The sequence below is a fragment of the Canis aureus genome, chromosome 6 (assembly GCF_053574225.1).
Source record: "Canis aureus isolate CA01 chromosome 6, VMU_Caureus_v.1.0, whole genome shotgun sequence".
In the NCBI taxonomy this organism is placed as follows: Eukaryota; Metazoa; Chordata; class Mammalia; order Carnivora; family Canidae; genus Canis; species Canis aureus.
This window is the reverse complement of record NC_135616.1, coordinates 56,254,933-56,275,836: the sequence shown is the minus strand read 5'-3', so window position 1 is coordinate 56,275,836 and position 20,904 is coordinate 56,254,933. Positions and strand designations below refer to the sequence as shown.

At 34.3% G+C, this 20,904-nt stretch overlaps 2 protein-coding genes across 8 annotated transcripts in view; both read right to left on the bottom strand.

Annotated features, from left to right (window-relative positions):
* Positions 1-20,904, bottom strand: part of RABGAP1L (RAB GTPase activating protein 1 like) — a 735,225-nt gene that overhangs the window by 449,594 nt on the left and 264,727 nt on the right. The window lies entirely within an intron of this gene.
* On the bottom strand, positions 10,834-16,068 carry GPR52 (G protein-coupled receptor 52). Of its 2 annotated transcripts, none has more exons than XM_077901759.1 (2): positions 15,103-16,068; positions 10,834-14,014 (listed from the first exon to the last, which is right to left on the bottom strand). In XM_077901759.1, the coding sequence occupies exon 2, from the start codon at positions 13,794-13,796 to the stop codon at positions 12,711-12,713; it is 1,086 nt and encodes a 361-aa protein (XP_077757885.1). In that variant the 5' UTR covers positions 13,797-14,014; positions 15,103-16,068; the 3' UTR covers positions 10,834-12,710. The 2 variants fall into 2 exon arrangements, with proteins under 2 accessions (XP_077757885.1, XP_077757886.1); XM_077901760.1 differs by having other exon boundaries at positions 15,240-16,068.

Genomic DNA, 20,904 nt, shown 5'->3' with positions numbered 1-20,904 from the left:
AAAAACTGGCTTACTCCCTTTGAAAAGCAACTGGCAATATATGCAAATAATCTTAAAATATCTTCACACAGTTTGACTCAGTATTTCTCCTTCTTAAAAACTGTAGGAAAATAATACTAAAAACAGAAAAGGCTCATTTATAAAGATGCTTGTAAAGAGTATGCAATAACATGGGAAGTATTTAAGATAAATAAATAAATACATTTAAAATCCTTTACATAGAGCTGTACCTGAGTGCTCAGTTAAGTGGCCAACTCTTGATTTTGGCTCAGGTAATGATCTCAGGGCCATGAGATCAAGCCCCAGGTTGGGCTCCATGCTGAATGAGGAAGAGTCTACTTGTCCTTCTCCCTTTGCTCCTCCCCCTGCTCTCTTTCTCTCTAAAATAAAGGAATAAAATCTTAAACAAACAAACCCACAATTGACTTTAAAAATATCCTTTACATAGAAAAAGGTCCTAATCCAGAGTGGAAAAATGGAATGGATAAAATAAATGGGTGATTTATTCTCTTTTTTGTCCTTTATGTATTCCCTATATTTCCTTAAGAAGATGACTTCTTTAAAAACTAAAAACTAAAATAAATCTTGATTGGGGATGCAAAGGGAAAATTAGTTATGTAGAAGGCATGAGAATTAAGAGAGGCAGAACTTAAAGTGATTTGCTATAGCTCATCTTTTTATATAGATTTGTCTGATATTATTTTCTTTAAAGATTTATTTATTTATTCATGAGAAACACAAACTAAGAGAAGAGAGAGGCAGAGACATAGGCAGAATGAGAAGCACGCTCCCCGCAGGGAGCCTGATGTGGGACTTGATTCCGGACCCCGGGATCATGACCTGAGCCAAAGGCAGGTGCCCAACTGCTGAGCCACCCAGGCGTCCTGATTTGTCTGATAATAAAAGGTGATTACCAAAAGGCAAGCTGTTGAATATATGATGAAGCACAGACAATATCCTAAAGCTCAAATTAGCTCAATAAGAAATCCCTGAGGTCTTCTCTTAAGACCCTACAGTCCATTGACTGTTCTGAAAAAGGCAGAAAGACCCAATGACCCCTGGAGAGCTTTCACTTAAAGTCAAACTAATGGAAACCTAACAATTTGCTGTTATTATTCAGCTTTATGTGAAACTATCTTATTCATTTAAAATTATATATTTATTTTTAATTACACTATAATTAATAAACAGTGTTGTTAGTTTCTGGTATACCATATAGTGATTCAACAATTCTAAACATTACGCAGTGCTCATCACATGCTGTGTGCTCTTTTATCCTCTACGTCTTTCATCCATCACCCCATCCACCTCCCTTCTGGTAACCACCAGTTTGGTATATTTCAGAGTCTGGTTTTTGGTCTCTTTTTTCTTTATTCACTAGTTTTTAAAGTATTTTAATTAAGTTTTTAATTTTAATTCCTGGACAGTTAACAGTCTTTTTTAAAAGATTTATTTATTTTGGAAAGGGGGAAATTGAGAAAGAGAGAGAGAGGTTTAGAGAGAAAGCATGTTAAAGCAGGGGTGGGAGGGCAGGAGAGAGAGAGAAAAACCCAAGCGAACTCCACACTGAGCACAATCCCACAACCCTGATATCATGAGTTGAGGCAAAACTAAGAGTCAGATGCTCAACTGACTGCGCCACCCAGGTGTCCCAACATAGTCTTATATTAGTTTCAGGTGTACAATATAGTGATGCAACAATTCTATACATCAATCAGTGTTCATCATGATTAAGCGTACTCTTCAATCGCCCCTGCCAACTTCCCTTATAACCATCAGTTTGCCCTCTATAGTTAAGAGTCTGTCTCCTGGTTTGTCTCTTTTCTTTGCTAATTTTTTTCTTTCTTAAGTTCCACATAATGAGTGAAATCATATGTATGGTATCTGTCCTCCTCTGACTGACTTATTTTACTTAGCAGTCAGGTCAGTTCATCTTTTTAAATGCACTGGTCCCTCTAATTCCTCAATCTATTGCATTGTTTCTAGGACTTTTCTGAAATCTCTACCTTCAAATCCTAGAAATTAGGTGATCTGCCCCCTTGCTTGCCTTCCTTGCTTGCTAAGTAAATCTTTGGACCTAAAATCATCCAGGAGCATTACAAACCATAATTTATACTCTGCACATAAAACACAATCAATAAATATTTATTGTCCTAATTAGTCAATATGGAATGTGAGTTAAAATTTCAGTAATTTGTATTATGCAATGACCCATCTTATAAGTCATTTTAATTCATACCATAAATTAGTCACAATCACAGAAATTTTAAATTTGTAAGAAAATAAATTTCTCAAATAACTCAGTTGAATTTATTTCTATTGTTGCATATACTAGAAACTAAAGAAATGTTTTATCTAAGGACATTTATAAGACACTTCTGTGTTAGCCTAAGTTGAGTTCCTTTAATTTTTCTGTAACCATATTATTTTACTGAAGTAAAACTGAATTATGTATTAGAAAGGTTTTATTTAAAATGTCACTGATAAAAAAAATTAAAAAAATAAAATGTCACTGATTCATGGTATGCCTGGGTGGTGCAGTCAGTTGAGTGTCTGACTCTTGTTTTCAGCTCAGGTTGTAATTTCAGGGTCATGGGATGGAGCTCAGCACAAAGTCTGCTTGAGATTCTCTCTCCCTCTACCCCTCCCACTTGCACATGCTCTCTCTCTCTAAGTAAATAAATCTCTAAAAATAAAATGTCACTGATTCAGATTGATCCCGATTCCTGAGTATTATTTTATAGACTAAACACAATGCATATATAAAGCACTATAGCCAGAAATGTCAAAACTTTTCCATCATAATGCTTCAGGAAAACCCATCCTATGATGACTTCAACAATATTGCAATTCCATCACAAAGAACATTCAGGACATAAAGTGCATGACTATGACATGTTTACTTTTCAAAAGTAGTTTTACATAAAGATAATGTGATTCTGACAGTTCATCATCATTACAGTGTTTTAAATACAGAGCTAATACCATTCAATTCAGTCTATATACCTCAATATATTTAGCAGATGACTGTTATGTTTTGAAAAGGAGAGGTACATTTTTGTTACCCTCTAAGGACTAGAAATTGTTTTAAGAAATATCAAAACAATGAGGAGTGTTGATAATACATCTTATTAACATTTTTCATGATCTCAAAATCTCATCTGCAACATACAGTTAATTTTAAGGTAATCGTTCCTACTTTAGAAGTTAAAATTTCAAATAGAATTTATCCTGTATCAACTAAGTCTTCATTTTCTACTCAGGGAAGAAGGGTCAGGTCATTCTACCACCAGCCACCCCTAAACACATTATTCAAGAGCCTAATCACAGACAAAACTATTGCTACACAAGACATATGCTCAGTAGAATCTCTGTCTAGCTATATGATCTTGTCAGGTCACTGAAAAATCTTATCTCAGATTTCTATATGTGAAATGAGATAGTGCTTACTCACAGAAGCTTTTAAAATACATCTAATTCATAATGTCAATGGCATTACACATGTTCAAAAAGTATTTTAAGTTTTTTTCAAATCTTAACTTGCAGTCTTTTCTAATAATTTCTTAGCCCTCAGACGTGATCGGAGAGGCACATAGTTATCTCCATCTTCCTCATGTAACACTGAATCATTTGAATACATCCCACAGTAATATTCCAAACTGAGACACCATGGTGATCTTGCACAAGAACACTGCTTCAAATCCTAATATGTTTTCCATAAAAGATGTGTACCTTCAATTATTGTAATTAAACACACTACAATGACTGACAATTAAGAATGCCAGGACTTTTCCCCCTAAGTTTGTAATATGGTAAAGGCATTAAAACACTCTCTCTGTCCCCCCATCCCACTTTTATTTGTCCCTATGCTACCAAAGAATGTCCTGGACTTCAAAAATCTAAAAAGTAAATCCAAATATAGCCCTCTACTAAATTTTAAGTCTAGTTAATTGTAAGTGTTAAATCACATTTAGAAAAAGGGCTGATACATGAAATTGATGACTAAAATAACAGAAGCCAGGGCATCTGAGTGGCTCAGTGGTTGAGTGTCTGCCTTCGGCTCAGGTTGAGATCAAGTCCTGGGATCAAGTCCCACGTTGGGTTCCCCACAGGGAGCCTGATTCTCCCTCTGCCTATGTCTGCCTCTCTCTGTGTGTCTCTCATGAATAAATAAATAAAATTTTTAAAATTAATTAATTAATTAACAGAAGCCATCACAAGACCCTTTTAGCAACATGACATTATAAATATAAATCTTCAAAATACAGGTTTCCAGATTTCTTTTCAAATAAATATACCTAGAAATACAGTAAAGTTTTAAGATCTTGGAGATGTAATACATTTTTTAAATTGCCTTGGGAAAAAACATTGCCTTGGGACAACAGAAATAAGACAGAAAACTAATACTTGGGATGTTCATTTTCCTCAAAATCTATTTGAAAAGAGAAAAAAATGAATGTCTATCTCACTGTAATTTTTTATTTCAATACAAATTATATTAAACCTAGGTATACATTATACAGAAGTTATTTTCTTACAAACAGGGAACTGTGATCTATTTTAAAATTGATAACTTCAAGCAATTCTAAAAACCAAAATTTGAGTCCTTTCCTTGCCAAAATAATAAATATAAGAAAAATCTAAATAGAACTTAAATTAGATTTAAATATATTAAAACATTAAACAAGGATTTTCAGGATTTTTTATCTGCTTTTCCAGAAATTCTTTTAATCTCCAAATTTTTCATTTATAATATCAATTTTACCAATTTAAGATTTTTTATTATAAAATTCCTGAAAGAAGGGCACCTGGGTATCTCAGTCAGTTAAGTGGCTGCCTTTGGCTCAGGTCATGATCTTAGGGTCCTAGGATTGAGCCTTGTATTTGGCTCCCTAATCAGTGGGAAGCCTGCCTCTTCCCTCTTCTTGTCCCTCCCCACCACTGGTGATCTCTCTTTCTCTCTCTGTCTCTATTGTGTGTACTCTTTCTCAAATAAATAAAATCTTTAAAATTCCTGAAAGAGTAAAAAGGAAAAAAAAAACTGTGAAGAGGCTATTAGTATAAAATGTACAATTTAATATATCTATTTTAAACTTGAAACTCTCTTAGAAACATCATTAAATGTTTTAAAGTTCTATATTACAGTTTATACATGAGCAACTATTTATGTCTGGTGTAACTTCAGACAAGTGCACAGGTCATCTCTTGCAGCAATGCATTCACTGCATTAGCATGCATTGCATTCAAATATACATTTTGAATTTTAAAGAACAGGCTATATAACTTTGTATAGATTTTTTTCCCTGGGCCTCCCAACTCAAATAATGCCACCACTTTAAATTTATAAAGCATATTTGGATACTTAATTAGCATCAACTTTATTCACACTTGTTTAAATAGAAAACAAAATAAAATTGCAGTCAAATTTCTAAAGTCAAAGATAAATGTGATTTCTCTTGCATAAAGTAGCATATCGTTAAGTTCTGGAATTTTAGAAAATATTTCCATTCCATAAATTCTACCACTATGCTATATGCTTTTTTGCAGCAAATTTTAGAAATGTAGAATCTGAAAAATTAATCTGGTCCCATTCACCACAGTGAAGGTACTGATATCACATATGCCTTTCGTGCTAAATATTCATCAGACATAACAGACTCCTCCTGAATTTATTATACTGATTTTTTTCACCTTATTGGAGAACCATAAATAAAAAGAGAATAAAAGTTACCATTAGAAAGTTATTTTAAACACTGATATAGAATTATTGAATCACAATATCATACACCTAAAACTAATACAACACTGTATGCTAAATATACTAGAATTAAATTTGTTTAAATTATAGATATGGTCTTTGAAGATGTTGAACTGAAGAAGCAGAATATTTTGCCTATCTATAAAATGCAGTTAACACATCAGCTGCATCCTATTTCCGCAATACAGGGCCAATCTTCTGTTATTTAAAGATAAGCAACATGCTACAAGGTGTCATCAATGGTGGGCTAAAAAACCCCACAGCCACAGAGATTCATTTCAGATTCTGCAAAAAAAAAAACACTTCAAAATCACATGTTAAAGCGAAAATAAGTCAAGAGTATCTAATATTGTATCAGATGTCTCAGCAAATTTTCTTTGAAATAAATACTACAGAAATAGTAAAACTCTATGGTCTAGCTACAAAGAAATGGAAAAGACATTCCATGCTCATGGACTGGAAGAATAAATATTGTTAAAATGTCTACACTAGCCAAAGCAATCTTTGTATTTAATGCAAAGATTCAATCCCTATCAAAATACCAAGTGCATTTTTCACAGAACTAGAACAAACAATTCTAAAATCTGTATGGAAACACAGAAGACTCTGTATAGCCAAAGCAATCATGAGAAAGAAAAGCAAAGCTGGAGGCATCACAATTCCAGACTTTAAGTTATATTACAAAACTGTGGTAATCAAAACATTACAGTATGGGCACAAAAATAGACACATAAATCAATAGAACAGAAAACTCAGAAATTAGCCCACAATTATATGGTCAATTAATCTTTTGCAAAGCAGGAAAAAATACCAATGGGAAAGTCTCTTCAACAAATGGTACTGGGAAAACTGGACAGCAACATGCAAAAGAAGGAAACTGGGCCACTTTCTTACACCATACACAAAAATAAATTCAAAATGGATTAAAAACCTAAACATGAGACCTGAAACCATAAAAATCCTAGAAGAGAACACAGGCAGTAATGAGTCTCTGACACTGGCCATCGCAACTGTTTTCTAGGCAGGTCCCCAAGACAAGGGAAATGAAACCAAAAATAAGCAACTGGAACTACATCAAAATAAAAAGCTTCTACACAGCTTCTACACGGCAAAGGAAACAATTAACAAAACTAAAAGACAACCTGGAATAGAAGAAGATATTTGCAAATGATAATATGATAGTTAGTATCCAAAATATGTAAAGAACTGATACAACACCCAAAAAACAAATAATAAAAATGGGTAGATGACATGAACAGATATTCTCCAAAGAAGACATCCAGATGGCCAACAGACACATAAGGAGATGCTCACCATCACTTACCACTGAGGAAATGCAAATCAAAACTACAATGAGATATCAGCTCACACCTGTCAGAATGGCTAAAATCAACAACACAAGAAACAACAGGTGTTGGCAAGGACGTGGAGAAAAAGAAACCTTGAACGATTGGTGAGAATGAGAACTGGTATAGCCACTGTGGAAAATAATATGAAGGCTCCTCAAAAAGTTAAAAATAGAACTATCTTATGATCCAGCAATAGCATGACTGAGTATTTACCCAAAGAATGCAAAAACATGAATTCAAAGTGATATATGCACTTCCTATGTTTATAGCAGCATTATTTACAATAGCTAAGATATAGAAGCAGCCCAAGTGTCCATTGACTGATGAATGGATAAAGAAGATGTGATATACATAAAACAATGGAATATTATACAGCCATAAAAAAGAATGAAATCTTCCCATTTGCAATGACATGAATGAAGCTAAAGAGTATGATGCTAAACAAAATGAGAGAAAGACAAATACCACGTGATCTCACTCATATGTAGAATTTAAGAAACAAAACAAATGTGCAAAGGGGGAAAATGAGAGAGACAAATCAAGAAACAGACTCGTAATTATAGAGAATTGATGGTTACAGAGAAGAGGGCAAGGGGACTGGGTTAAATACATAATGGAGATTAAAGAATGTACTTGTGGTGAGCACTGGATGATGTATGAAACTGTTGAGAAAAGAATATAGACTCTCTTCAAAAAAAACAGTATTGAAACCTAACTGGATAATGTTACTTGTAGAATCAAAAAAAACTGTTTTGTGAAATGTCAAAATATTTTTTTAAAGATTTATTTATTTGAGAGAGAAAGCGTACACATGCAAGAAGGAGAATGGACAGAAGGAAAGGGAGAGGAAGAATCTCAAGCAGACTCCATGCTGAGTGCAGAGCTTGATGTGGGGCTCAATCTTAAGACCTGAGCCAGTATCAAGACTCCAACACTTAACCATAGATACCCCTCAAAATATTTTTTTAAATAGCATTCTTTTTTTTTTTCAGCAGTCTTTTTAAAGATTTTTATTTATTTATTTGAGAGAGAGCAAAAAAGAGAGCATGAGTAGGGGGAGGGTCAAATGGAGAGAGAGAAGCAGACTCCCCACTGATCAGGGAGTCGGATCTGGGGCTCAATTCCAGGACCCGGAGTCATGACCTGGGTGCAAGGCAGATGCTTAACCAACTAAGCCACCCAGGTATCCTCGGTGTTCTTTTTAATAAACCAAATTTATTTTTCTGATTATAAAAGAAGTAAATGTTCATCTAAAAAAAATTAAACAGAATATTTAGAAAAGACTTGATTACATCACTTTTAATATTTTAAAAGACAAATATTTATACTATTAAAGTTATGACTATTTTACAGACCAAAACTAGCACTGAATAAAACTCACAAGAAAAACTGAAAAGAGAATCTGTTTCATTTTTTTCTTTTCTAGTCATTTCACTTTACTCAATGTCTATATATTTGGTTGTAGAGTATGCCACTTTCTACATATTCTTCTTAATCCAAAAATAAAGTTTTGTTCATGGAGAAGAGCAACTGTTGGAATCTACACACCAGAATATCACATCAACTCAGTGTCATCAGCTCCTATGCATTCTGATGCCTTACATGAACACATTATACTAGCAAATTCCCCACATCTTAACCTCCTTTATCACACAATTATATCTTTTTCATATCTAATGATTAACTTCCTGGGAGAAAGACAGAGGAAAGTCCTTTAAGGCAACAACTTCATTTATTTCTAAACTCATAAATCAGTGCTATATGTACAATGAACCTGCTGGTAAATATTTGTTTCTTCCAACATGGATATAACAAAATACCTTAAATTCCATTCAGTAAATAAATAAAACTAAAATGTAAAGAAAAATGGCAAAACATTCCTCAACAATCCTTCCTACTACTGCCAACCTGACAAAAGAAAAATGTTTAAGCATATTTTAATACAATCAGGTAAGGAGGTAAATTCATCTCAGAATTATCCCAACTGCTTGCTAGTTTATCCCTAATCTCAAATGTCTTCATGAATAATTATTCCTGGAAAATGTGCTTTCAGAAATTATTGACATCTTCTATATTTAAAAATATCTGAGTTTAAGCCAAATCTGAGTTTAAACAGATCTGAAAAAATACTATTTTAGGAAACTCTTAAACCCCATGGATTAAGCACATTATAAAATGTAATTTTCTTAAATTGGAATTAGTGATCTTTAAATTATGATGGCAATAAATATGGCAGCCATAGTGAAACAGGACCTACCATATTCTGAATGTTTTCATGTGCCAGGAGCCATGCTGAGCACATAGCCTACATTATCCTGTTTAGTCCTCAAATCCAGCCTAACAGGAAGGTACAAGTGTCTGGATTTTTTTGATGAGAAAACTGAGGACTTGGTATATTACTTAGGGCCAAACAGGAAGACAGGATTTCAGTCCAGATTTCATACACTGGTGGGTTATAAAGACTTCCTTCCAACACTACATAACTTTAGAAACGTCTCCACAGGTAAGAGAACCTTCAGTACTACAGCATTATTGTTTGGCTGTCACTTATAACCAAATTGGATAATTACCATTGAATGCAATATAATGAGAATAATGCTTATGCTTTCTATTCTTAAAATACATTAATCTAAAAGAAGAGTAGTTTTAAAATAAGTATTATCATACTACATAAACATATATTAAAAAATGCAAAAGGAAGTGAAGTGGCTTGCCTTCAAGTTGCCTGTAAAACATAATAAATTAAAATCTAAACCTAAAACTTGTAGGCTACATTAAGGCTCCCTTCTTTGTTCTCCTTCATCAAAAATTGTTTTTCAATAGGAAATGTATAGAGATCTGATGAAACTTCAACAAAAATTTTTAAAAAGTGAATAAAGACAATGTCAAGGAAATGCTATACCCTAAGGTTTAATTTTGATTACAGACTAAAGTGGCAAGTTTGGGCTTACTAGAATGATGTTTTAATAAAAGCAATTTGTAAGATCAAGGGAAAAGATATCACAAGATATGGAAAGGACTAAAGCAAAAGATTTAGGCAAGGAAAAAAAACTCAGAGAAATTTTGTAAGGATAAGGTACAGACAGAGGTACAAAGATCTGAAAGCTTTTGAGGAAAAAAAAAAGCAGTAGAGCAGAGTGGCTCCAACCCACCTGAGTGTGAATGAACCTCTGCTACTGACTGAGTGACCTTGCATTAATCACCCTTCTTTAGTTTCCTCATCTTTAGGACAAGAATAACAACAGTACCTATCTGAAAGGGGTGTAGTGAGGATTAAATGTTATAATATATATAAAACAACACAGTATTAAAACTTGACACATAATTATTATTAATTATCATGAGGAAAAGCCAGAAGAGAAAAAATGCAATAAACGCAACATCAGGTTTCCTCTACAGAATATCTACTGAGTCCCTTCTAATTATATTTACACATTAAACTAAAGAAATAAAAATCTGATTCCCAAATAATGCACACAATGTTGAAGATTCTATTTGTGACAGCTGAAAAGTTAGTAGTATTATGCTTTCTTGAATTTTGTTTTCCTTGAACTGGTCTAAATTTAAAGGCTCATTTCAACTTATCCAAATGTTACTGGCAAACACAGAGCAAGAATTAATATACATTACCTAAACCACAGGAATGTCAAACAATTAAATTTTTATTTCCAAAAAAGCAAACTCTTGTTCTAAGTGAGTGTTTAATTAAACTGAAACAAAGTCTGATTTTGATATATAGAATACTATTTTATTCTTTATTTTAAACCTTTCTTACATGTTTAAAAATATACATGGGTTCAGAACAACCTCAATAAAGTGATGACATTTCTCTTAAAGGACCTCTGAAGTCAAACTACTAGTGTGCAAACACAGCTGGCTTCCAATTTGAAGTCATAGGCACATTTCATTAAATGCATTTCGTAAAACAAAGAAATCAAAATGCTGAGAAGAAAAATACTCAGTAGTTTTATATAAAGTTTAAAATATCTGTCAGGCAGGAAACTTATAGTAAAAAAGTAAGATTTGTATGTTTTATCACTCACACCTGCTTTACTACTAATTCCCCAAATGCCACTTTGCTACATCTAAACCCCTGACAATTTATTATACAATTCCAAGTAGCACACTAAAAAATAAGTTAATTTAATCTTTGCGTATGAAAACAGATTACAAAAGAAAATACTGACAGCTCTTACCTGTACTTGATAATTAAGTATATTGTATTCTCAGCAGTACTAAGAATGCAGCTTGGTCTAATATAAATATCTAAATAACAACTACACAAAAGTATTTTTCTCTTCAAAGAAGTTCCTGTATATTTTTTCCAATGTTGATGACTTAAGCAACATTGATCTATATATTGTGCTAAGAAAACATTAGGCACAGATCACATAATATAATTTACATTTTCTTTGTTGTAAAAAATATAGTATATGCAAATGCATATCATACAAATGATTGGTGGACACAACACTAAGCTTCACAGACGTAACACAAAAAGGTTAGTATTTACTCCTAAGGGAGAAAAAAAAGCATGACCTGAAGAGCAATCAATATCTCACTCCTGGGTGAATATTCTATGCTGCACTAGAATTATTTGTGGGTTTTCTTAAAGAAAAACAAAACCTTATTACAGCCAAAAACAAACAAACAAACAAACTACAACAACAAAAAAAACGACTTTGGGCACATAGCTAATTGAAAAAGAAACAGATAAAAATGTTTACAAAAGCTATTAAAAATATTTAACACAATATCTCAAACAAGCTATAGATTGCTTTGTTGGAAGGAACAGATAACATTATGATTGCTTTATATAGTAGATTCTTTCATTAGCTAAGACACTTTTGGATTAAGGTACTTTTGGATGCAGATCAAGAAAAAAAAGAGAGAAAAAAAATTGGCTGTCAGAAAGGGGGAAGGAGGTTAAGCACAATTTTACCCAGAAGGAAAAAAAATACTATTTCTTTTTGTTTATAGCAGAAATTTTGCACTGTGGATTTTATAAAAACAAAAGGGTTATGTGGCAGGTAATAAAATACAATGCTTACGATGCATCTTTCATGGAGAAACCACTTATGGATTGCAAATTAGTATGTCTAAAAGTATACTTTGATGCAAAAAATTGTATTTGCCACATATATAATATGCAGCATTTTCCCATAAAGGGCAATTTATTTAAGTAATTTCCACAAAGAGTGAGAGAGACAGAGACAGACAGAACGAGAGGCAAAGACAGAGGAGAGAGCTCAGCCAAAGAAGACAGAGATGCCGAGGGGCTTTGCTCATGTCCTGTGGAAGATCGGAGATACTTTTTCCAATACTTTTTTTCATCCTCAGTGCTTAATTTTGCTATTACTGTACATTTATACTCATACACTATAATTATCTCATGAGATCACCCTCTATACATTCTTTTCTCTAGTTTCCCCGCCACGACCACTGTGGAAAAAAGAGGGGGGAAAAAAAAAGAAATCTTTAGTCCCTTTATCTCCTAGTCAACTATTTAAGTAAATATTTCTCTAGTGGCAAATCTCCAGATAAATCAAGAATACAATCCAAAACCCCTATCAGATTACATTTCATTTACTATACAGTTCTCTTCAAATGGAGCAGGAATTAGCCCGTTTCCTAGGTTTGGGGTCTCGTGCTTCCTGATCCTTCACACACATACAAGATGTACACATTGTCTCAGATAGTCTTCGGAGGCCTAGCCGAAAAACGCTGTTGGAAAGGCTATAGATTACACAGTTACAAAAACTATTACTTATAGCAAGCCAGGTTGTTAGGAAAGACAGTGTTGGATTGTCCAAGACCCGGGAGCTTTCCAGAAGAAAGTAAATTATATAAGGGAGCCACAGCATGTAAAACACACTGGTTATCCGAAACAAAACCATGGCGTAGCGACGGTCAGGGCTGTGTCCAGTCTCTCCAGAGGCATCCACCTCGTGGCTAGGAAATCGGGCCCTCCGGTCATTTATCTCTTTGGTGTGCTGCCGGCAAATTTTGAAAATGTGGAAGTAAGTGAAGCAGACAACAAAGGCAGCAGGAGCATAAAGTAAACAAACAATAAAACCAGTAAAATAGGCACTGGTGAGCCAAGACATGGCACACCATTCAAAAATGTCACCATGGTACCCTGGTTTCCCCCAGCCGAAAAAGGACGGCAAGAAAATGAGGCAAGAGTAGATCCAGATTAAAATAATGCAAATTCTCAGGCGACAAGGGGTGACCAGTTGATTGTAGGAAAGAGGCTTGGTTATTGCAAGATAGCGATCCACACTTATACAAGCAAGACATGCCATAGAAACACTTTTTAGAACTGAGATGATATATCCAAAAACCTGGCAAGTCAATGACTCATGGATACCTGTGGAGTAGTGAAGAAGTGAGAGAGTAGGAACCAAGCAGCTAACTCCAACGAAAAGATCAGCATATGCCATTGTCTGAATAAAATAGCTGGTAGTATAATGGTGCAAGAGTGGAGCACAGTGAAAGACAAAGATGACTGTTAAATTCCCAGCAATGATTAGAAATGTCAACAAGACAATAACAACGGTCTCAAAGATGCACACATCCATTGCACCGTAGTAGCCAAATCCAAGTGGGCAGGAGTGACGTTCAGACACATTCTCAATGCCACTGCTCACGTTCAGGATGCTCCATTCAGTCCACCTGGATTCATTCATGGCTTGGAATTAAGAAAACGTGTAGCCTTGGCTCCAGCAAGCAGGTGCCCTGTCCAGCATGTGTTAAACTCTGCACAAGAGTGTCTTAGGATCAGCTTCAGTAGACAGTGGCAGTGCTTCTGTCACAGCCGAGCCTCCGAGAGAGTACTCAAGCCTCTTCATCAGCTCAGTGCAGCAGTGACACATCTCAACTTTAGGGGGGAAGAAAGGGAAGTAAGCTAGAAAGGAGGTGAAGAAAGGTCACTGATTAGCTTCCTCCAGTGCTCTCAAACTTTCTGAAGACACAGGCACTTCTAGAGAAAATGGATCACCTTGTACTATAAAAAATTAAATCGGGAAAAAGAAAAGAAAATCAATTGCCAAGGGAAGAAAACCCTTTGTGGGCTGTTTGGTCTCTTCAGAAAGGTTGTTTGTTAGGGATCAAATAAAAGAATGAGAAAAGGAAAAGTCTTAAATTGTCTCAGGTTTCCTGCTTCATCTATCATGAGAAGTGGATTCATATTTTACAATTTAAATAATTAAGATCTAAGATCTAGTTGCAAATCTAAGAAAAAGTTCATTGCAGCAAAGAGTGTCTTTGGGCTCCGTTCAGGGTTTGATGCTGGTAGATCAACTTCATGATCTAATTCTCTCTCATTTCTCAAAAAAGCTAACTCCTTCCCACCACCACTGACACACATACACACAAAGGTTAATTCTAAAAGACTCAGCTGTACTTGGGCACAAAGGAGCAGAACAGAGGTAACAGACTCCAGATTGCCCTATAACTCTCATGAGGAAACAAAAGCATTTCCAATAGGGAAGGTAATATACAATGGGTTAACACCTGACAAAATATGATAAACTTTAAAGTTTTGATTATGCATGCAATTTTTAAGCATTCATATGAAAACAGTTTTAGTCCATTACAATTACTAGTGCTACCACCAATAATGTAATTTATACTTTTTCCTTTTCAAAGGGAAAATAAGTAACTAATCTCAACATCAAAAACTGAAAATAACTTCCATTATCTGATATGCCACCTTCCTTATAATGGAACACAATCATAAAATACATAGCTCAAAGTTATTGCTCACCTTGCAACCATATCTATAACCCACATATATATGTAAATATGAAATTTAGACAACAGAAACTTTCTTATAAACTCTGAGCTTTTTGACTAGAAATACTGCCATTATTCATTACTTAGGTATTTCCACTAGGCTTCGTAGTCTATGTTTCTATATCTCTTCTATTTTCATCAGAGGATTAACACATTCGATGATTACTTTGACTAAATCTTCTGAAAGTGGAAAATTACCTTGTTTGTTATATCTGCAGTTACATAGCAGCCATATGTTACGAAAATGCCTCTTGTATTTCTGTATTCTATTTTGAGCAAGAGCTCAATTAATACAGGGGCCATTAGGTAGGTTTTAAGATGGTCTTATTTTATACCTCTAAAGCATCAAGATGAGTTTAAATCCTAGACTTTGAAATACTGAAAGGCTTGCAGGATAGAATCCATCCAAAAGGCTTCCAAGGTCATTCTGGTATCAGGTTAACATTTGTCAAAAATCTTTTTGAAAGTACAGGTATTTCAGAGCTTCTTGTCTGTCTTTGTTGTCATACCTCTTGAAGAAATAACATGCATTAGAAATAAAACATTTCCTTCAGGAAAAAAGCAGTAGCTTAACAGAAAGCATTCTTCTGAAAGTTATTTTCTCGTGCACCACCAAGTCATTCAGGGAAGTCTTTCTTCTTTTATAATAGCCACAGGATATTCCTCCTTGTACATTCCTAGTTTCACTTATCACAAAATAGTTCTCTTCATACAGGAATAAGGCAATCTTCTCACCTACATTCACTCTTATCAGCTGCTAGGCTGGGCTGCTTGATTCAGAAGTCTGATTTACTGTGATGCAGTTACCAGGATGCTGTCGGTATATTCTTCACAATCTCTCAGTATCACTGCCTCCACCTGAGCCGGAGCCCTGCTCCTCCTCCTCATCCTGAGCTGATGCAGAAGAACTCACCATCAGAAAGGTGACTCGGTCCTCCTGCCCCAATCAACAGCACAGCCAATGGCTACTGCAGCTGAAACTGTCACTAGGTAACAGTTGCCAGGCACATGCAGGCTTATAGACTTACTCGGCAAGCTCCGATCAAGATTGACAAAGAAGACAATGCAACTGACCGATCCTTATAACATATTAATGGCACGTGTGAATCTCTAGAGGCAGCCTCCTTACAGCATTTGTAAAGATTATTTCCTATGGACAGGACAGAAAAAAAAAAAAAAAAAGCACTGGGATATACCTTTAAACCCTGTAGAGAAACTACTATGAGGTACTATGACACTAAAAAGTCAGCAGAAATCTAATGCTCACTGGCAGAAAAAAACATATTAATTATTAAAAATCAGCTAAGTCTTCATGAACTGAAGTGATATGGCTACTATTTTTACTCTCTAAAATACAGTTATATTTTGGTTAATAGAAGTTGTCATTTAATAATTTCTCCAATCCCTGCCACACCCACACCAAACTGCTGAATTTGATGTATTTAACTGTATAAAAAAGCACTGGAACTAACACCTCTATGCTAAAATCTATTTGGGGAAATATTTACCATCAAATGTGAACTCTGAAAAGTAGGCTTTAGAAATAAGTAGAAGGACCATTTATCCCATATGAATTTTAACATTTTTTTTAATCCTCATATGAAAAACACTCAGGATCTAAGAATTCTGTCATTTGGTGATTGAGCCACCCGTACCCAAGTTAGAAGAAAGCAAATTAAGCTCTTTTACCTGATGGAGGTTAAAAACATTTCCATTTATGTTGACTTAACTACAGACAAACATTTTCTATTTTAAGCCTATTTCTTAAGGGGTCAGCACTTTCCCTTAAAGTGACTTAGAACTAATTTACAAATTATTTCAGAATAAGGAAAATTAAGATGAAAATGGAAGGTAACTAACATCTGTTGAGCACATTTTGTGTGCCAAGCATTATGCTATGTGCTTTATATACTTTCTTTCTATAAAAATCTTAGATTTTTATGGAATAGGTACCCATCATTATCATTTTCCAAAGGAAGAAGGTGGGTACTAGAAAAGGTAAGTATAACTTGCCTACCAGAGTCCTGAAACTAGCATTGAAACAGGTTCAAAACTGTCACTCCTAACACCATACTGATGAACCCCTCCTTCCCTCTCCTTTCCACTGGTGGCTGCCACTAAGAAAATGTCTAAGAAGAATTACCTTGGATTTTTTTTTTTTAGATTTCATTTAAATTCAAGTTAGTTAACATACAGTGTATTATTATTTTCAGGGATAGTATTTAGTGATTCATCACTTGCATAAAACACCCAGTATTCATTACATCACATGCCCTCCTTATGCCCATCACCCAGTTACCCCATCCCCCCACCCACCTTCCCTCCAGCACCCTTGTTATTGGAAATAAATGTGTCAAACTAAAGCAATCTAGTATTTGAATTTCCCTATGAGATTTTTTTTTTCCTCTGTTAAGAGTCTCTTATGGTTTGTCTCCCTCTCTGATTTCATGTTATTTTATCTTTCTTTCCTTTCCCCTATGTTCATCAGTTTTGTTTAAAATAATTTTTAAAGAATAGAAAACCCTATTCTTTCCTCCATGTTGAACTGCCTTACAGGAAAGCCATATTGTTGTTAAAAATCTTCAGAGGTTTAGGTGACATATAGTGCATTTCTCACTACCAGAATAATTTATGAAACAAGTTAGAATAACAATCGTAGAATGAGTACTATGTTGAGGTTTAAAAGTAAATATTTGAATGTAATACATAAGGCCAGAGGATCCTATTTTACAGGGAAGTATTTTGACTTTTAGGGATACCTAAAAGCATTAAAATCAAACAAGATTGGATTTAACTAACAATCTCCTTTATAATAAATATTGAAAATAAAAATTACACTTGATAAATATTCATGAATGTAGATAGATCCCATATTCCATATTAAAGTTAAATACTAAACTTTGCTATAAAATCATCGAAAAATAAAACATTATCAATTATTAAAGTTATCCGTGTCACCAAAATACAAATAAACCATTTACAAAGATAGACTTTACGTATTTTTAAAAGATCTACTCCTTTCTTTTTTTAAAGATTTTTATTTATTTATTTGAGAAAGAGCATGAGCAGAAGGTGGGGTGGGGAGAAAGAGAAGGAGACGCAGACTCCCTGCTGAGCTGGGCTACATCTCAGGGCCCCCAGGATCATGACCTGAGACAAAGGCAGATGCTTAACTGACTAAGCCACCAAGGTGCCCCAAGACTTTACATATTTTTAAAATAGCTTTGAATGTAGTATTTCCAAAATCAGGGAAATGGCAAAAAACAAAACAAAACAAAACCTCATACGGAAATTCAAGTACTAGATTGCTTTAGTTTGACACATTTATTTCCAAAAACTATAACTGACAGGGATTTGAGTCCATGAATACTCTAATCCATAATTGTACACACTTCCAAAGATACATGATAAGAGAGAGTTCAAGTAGAGCCTCTGATGCACTAAGCTTCCTACTTTCCTTCTACCAAATTGCAAAAAAACTTCAATGGTTCTAACAAGTCAATTCTTTCTTTCCTTTTCTTTTTTTTTTTAGAGATTGACTAGTTCTATTGGCCCCTAACTTTTCTCCCTTTCCATTCTTTTTTCTAATCTGATTATAATAGGAACTAATTTATAATGTAAAGTGCAAATAACAAAAAAGCATTAATATCATATATTTACAAAGCACATTACATAAAGCATTCTTTGTTTTTAAATTAGACCTAATTCTCTTCATGTTAGGGGTCATTAGGTATTTTATTACTGACATTCTTATTAGAATCATTATCAACAACCTCCCTTTCCTTTCAACTGATGAATGCTGGTCCGGAAATATCGAAGAGGAATTATTATTTGAGATACTTCAGAATTACTTCTAACAGCTAAAACTATAGCTTTATGAGATGACACATCATAGGTATTTGATTTATTTATACCTTAAGTGTGTTTCATATATTCTTTTATATGTATTAGTATTTCATTATTAAACATCTAAGCATTTCAGGGCCTAAGCAGCAAAGTAAGAGAAGGACATGAGTCAGTGGTAAATAAGAGAAACAGTAGGTAATGATGTAATGTAATATTACATGTATATTACAATGTAATATAGCAAAAAATAAACAAATACAGAATAAAGAAAAGGTTTTTTTTAAAACATTTAAAAAAGTATAAATAAGGTGTATGCATTCCGAATGTATCTATTTCTTCAAGTACTCTTCCCATCTATTAACTTTTCTCCATCTCCACTGTCACTACTCTCCATGAGCTAGCATTATCTTGTGTGTGGGTTGATGCAGTGGCTTCCAGTGTGGTCTTCCTGAGTTGCCTGGTGCCTTGCTTCACAATGCATTATGCACAAAGATGGAATATTCTTTCCAAAATGCAAGCCAGATGGTATCACTCCCCCTTTAAAATATTTCAGTGGTTTCACGCTGCCCTTAAGATAAAGTCTTAACAGGTCCTATAAAATTTGTCCTCCACATATTTATCCAATCTTACCTCTTTCCTATATTGTTTAGGATTAGCTAAACTGGCTCTACGTCCCCCTATTCTATCCATCCCCTGTCCCACACATAGTTGCTATGTTCTCTACTGCCTCAGGACATCACACTTTTTAGTTAATTCAGATGGAACCTTCAGAGTTAGTTCAAATATCACTTCCTCACAGATACCTTCCTTGAATTCCTAGATTAGACCATATTCCATACTTATCATAGTTTATAATGATCTATTTCATTCAATTTTGTCTTCCTAACTAGACTGTAAGCCCCATGAGGGGAACAATAACTGTTTTGCTTCTCATTATATCTTAAGTGCCTACTCTACACTGTTGGGCATAAAATTGGAGCTAAACAAGTGTTTAATATAAAGCACATAAAAATAACTTGAAGAGTCTATAAGAAGACAGAAAAACACTAATAACCAGTTTCTGCGAAACTCAGAATATCCAAAGTTCCCTGAAAGCCCCTTCAATGACATACAAGCTTCACAAAAAAGTTATAAAGTATATGACCAAATTGCAGAGGAAGAATAATTATCCTTCTACTAAACTCAAATTAAGGGCAAAATTATTCATCTATACTTTTACCTAAACCCAATTCAATATGAGTATTTGACTAGTGCTTTGAAAAATCCTATCTAGCAGTAGATAATGATTATTTACTTATTTTAAGAATGACAAATGCTACAAAATGCAATATCAATATATTTTAAATGTTACATCAAAGCAACTTGGTCTAAATGCTAAAAAGAAGAAACCATCTGAGGTAACACATATTACAATCCACTGACTTAGTGATCTCTCAAGAACAGATAACAAGTTTATATTATTAACTTTATTTCATTATGACAGGTTATTAACACATACAAATATTTAACAAGTGTTAAGTGAGTGGCACTACAGAAGAAAAATTCCTCAACCTGATTAAAAAAGCTCCATGGAAAAATATATAGCTAGTACAATATCTAATGGTGAAAAAGTAAACGCTTTCTTTTTAAGACCGAAAAAAAGACAAAGATGTCTGCTCTTACCACTCCCATGCAATTTGTACTGAGGTCCCAGCCAGTGCAATAGGCAAGAAAAAGAAATAGCTAAGTCAGACAAGAATAGGAAGATGACTGCATACATAAGAAATACTTTAGGGATGCCTGGGTGGCTCGGCGGTTGAGCATCGGCCTTCAGCTCAGGGTGTGATCCTGAGGTCCCGGGATCCAGTCCCACATCGGGCTCCCTGCATGGAGCCTGCTTCTCCCTCTGCCTATGTCTCTGCCTCTCACTCTTTGTGTCCCTCATGAATAAATAAATAAAATCTTTAAAAAAAAAAAAAAAGAAAAGAAAGAAATACTTCAAAAATCTACCCCAAAGGCCATTAGAACTAATGAGTAAATCTTGTCCAAATACAAGGTCACTACACAAAAATCACTGAATTTCTATATACTTGCAACAAACTATAGTAAATATTTTAAAACAATAAGCCATTTACAGTAGCCTTAAAAAGCAGAAAATAACAATAAATTTAACAG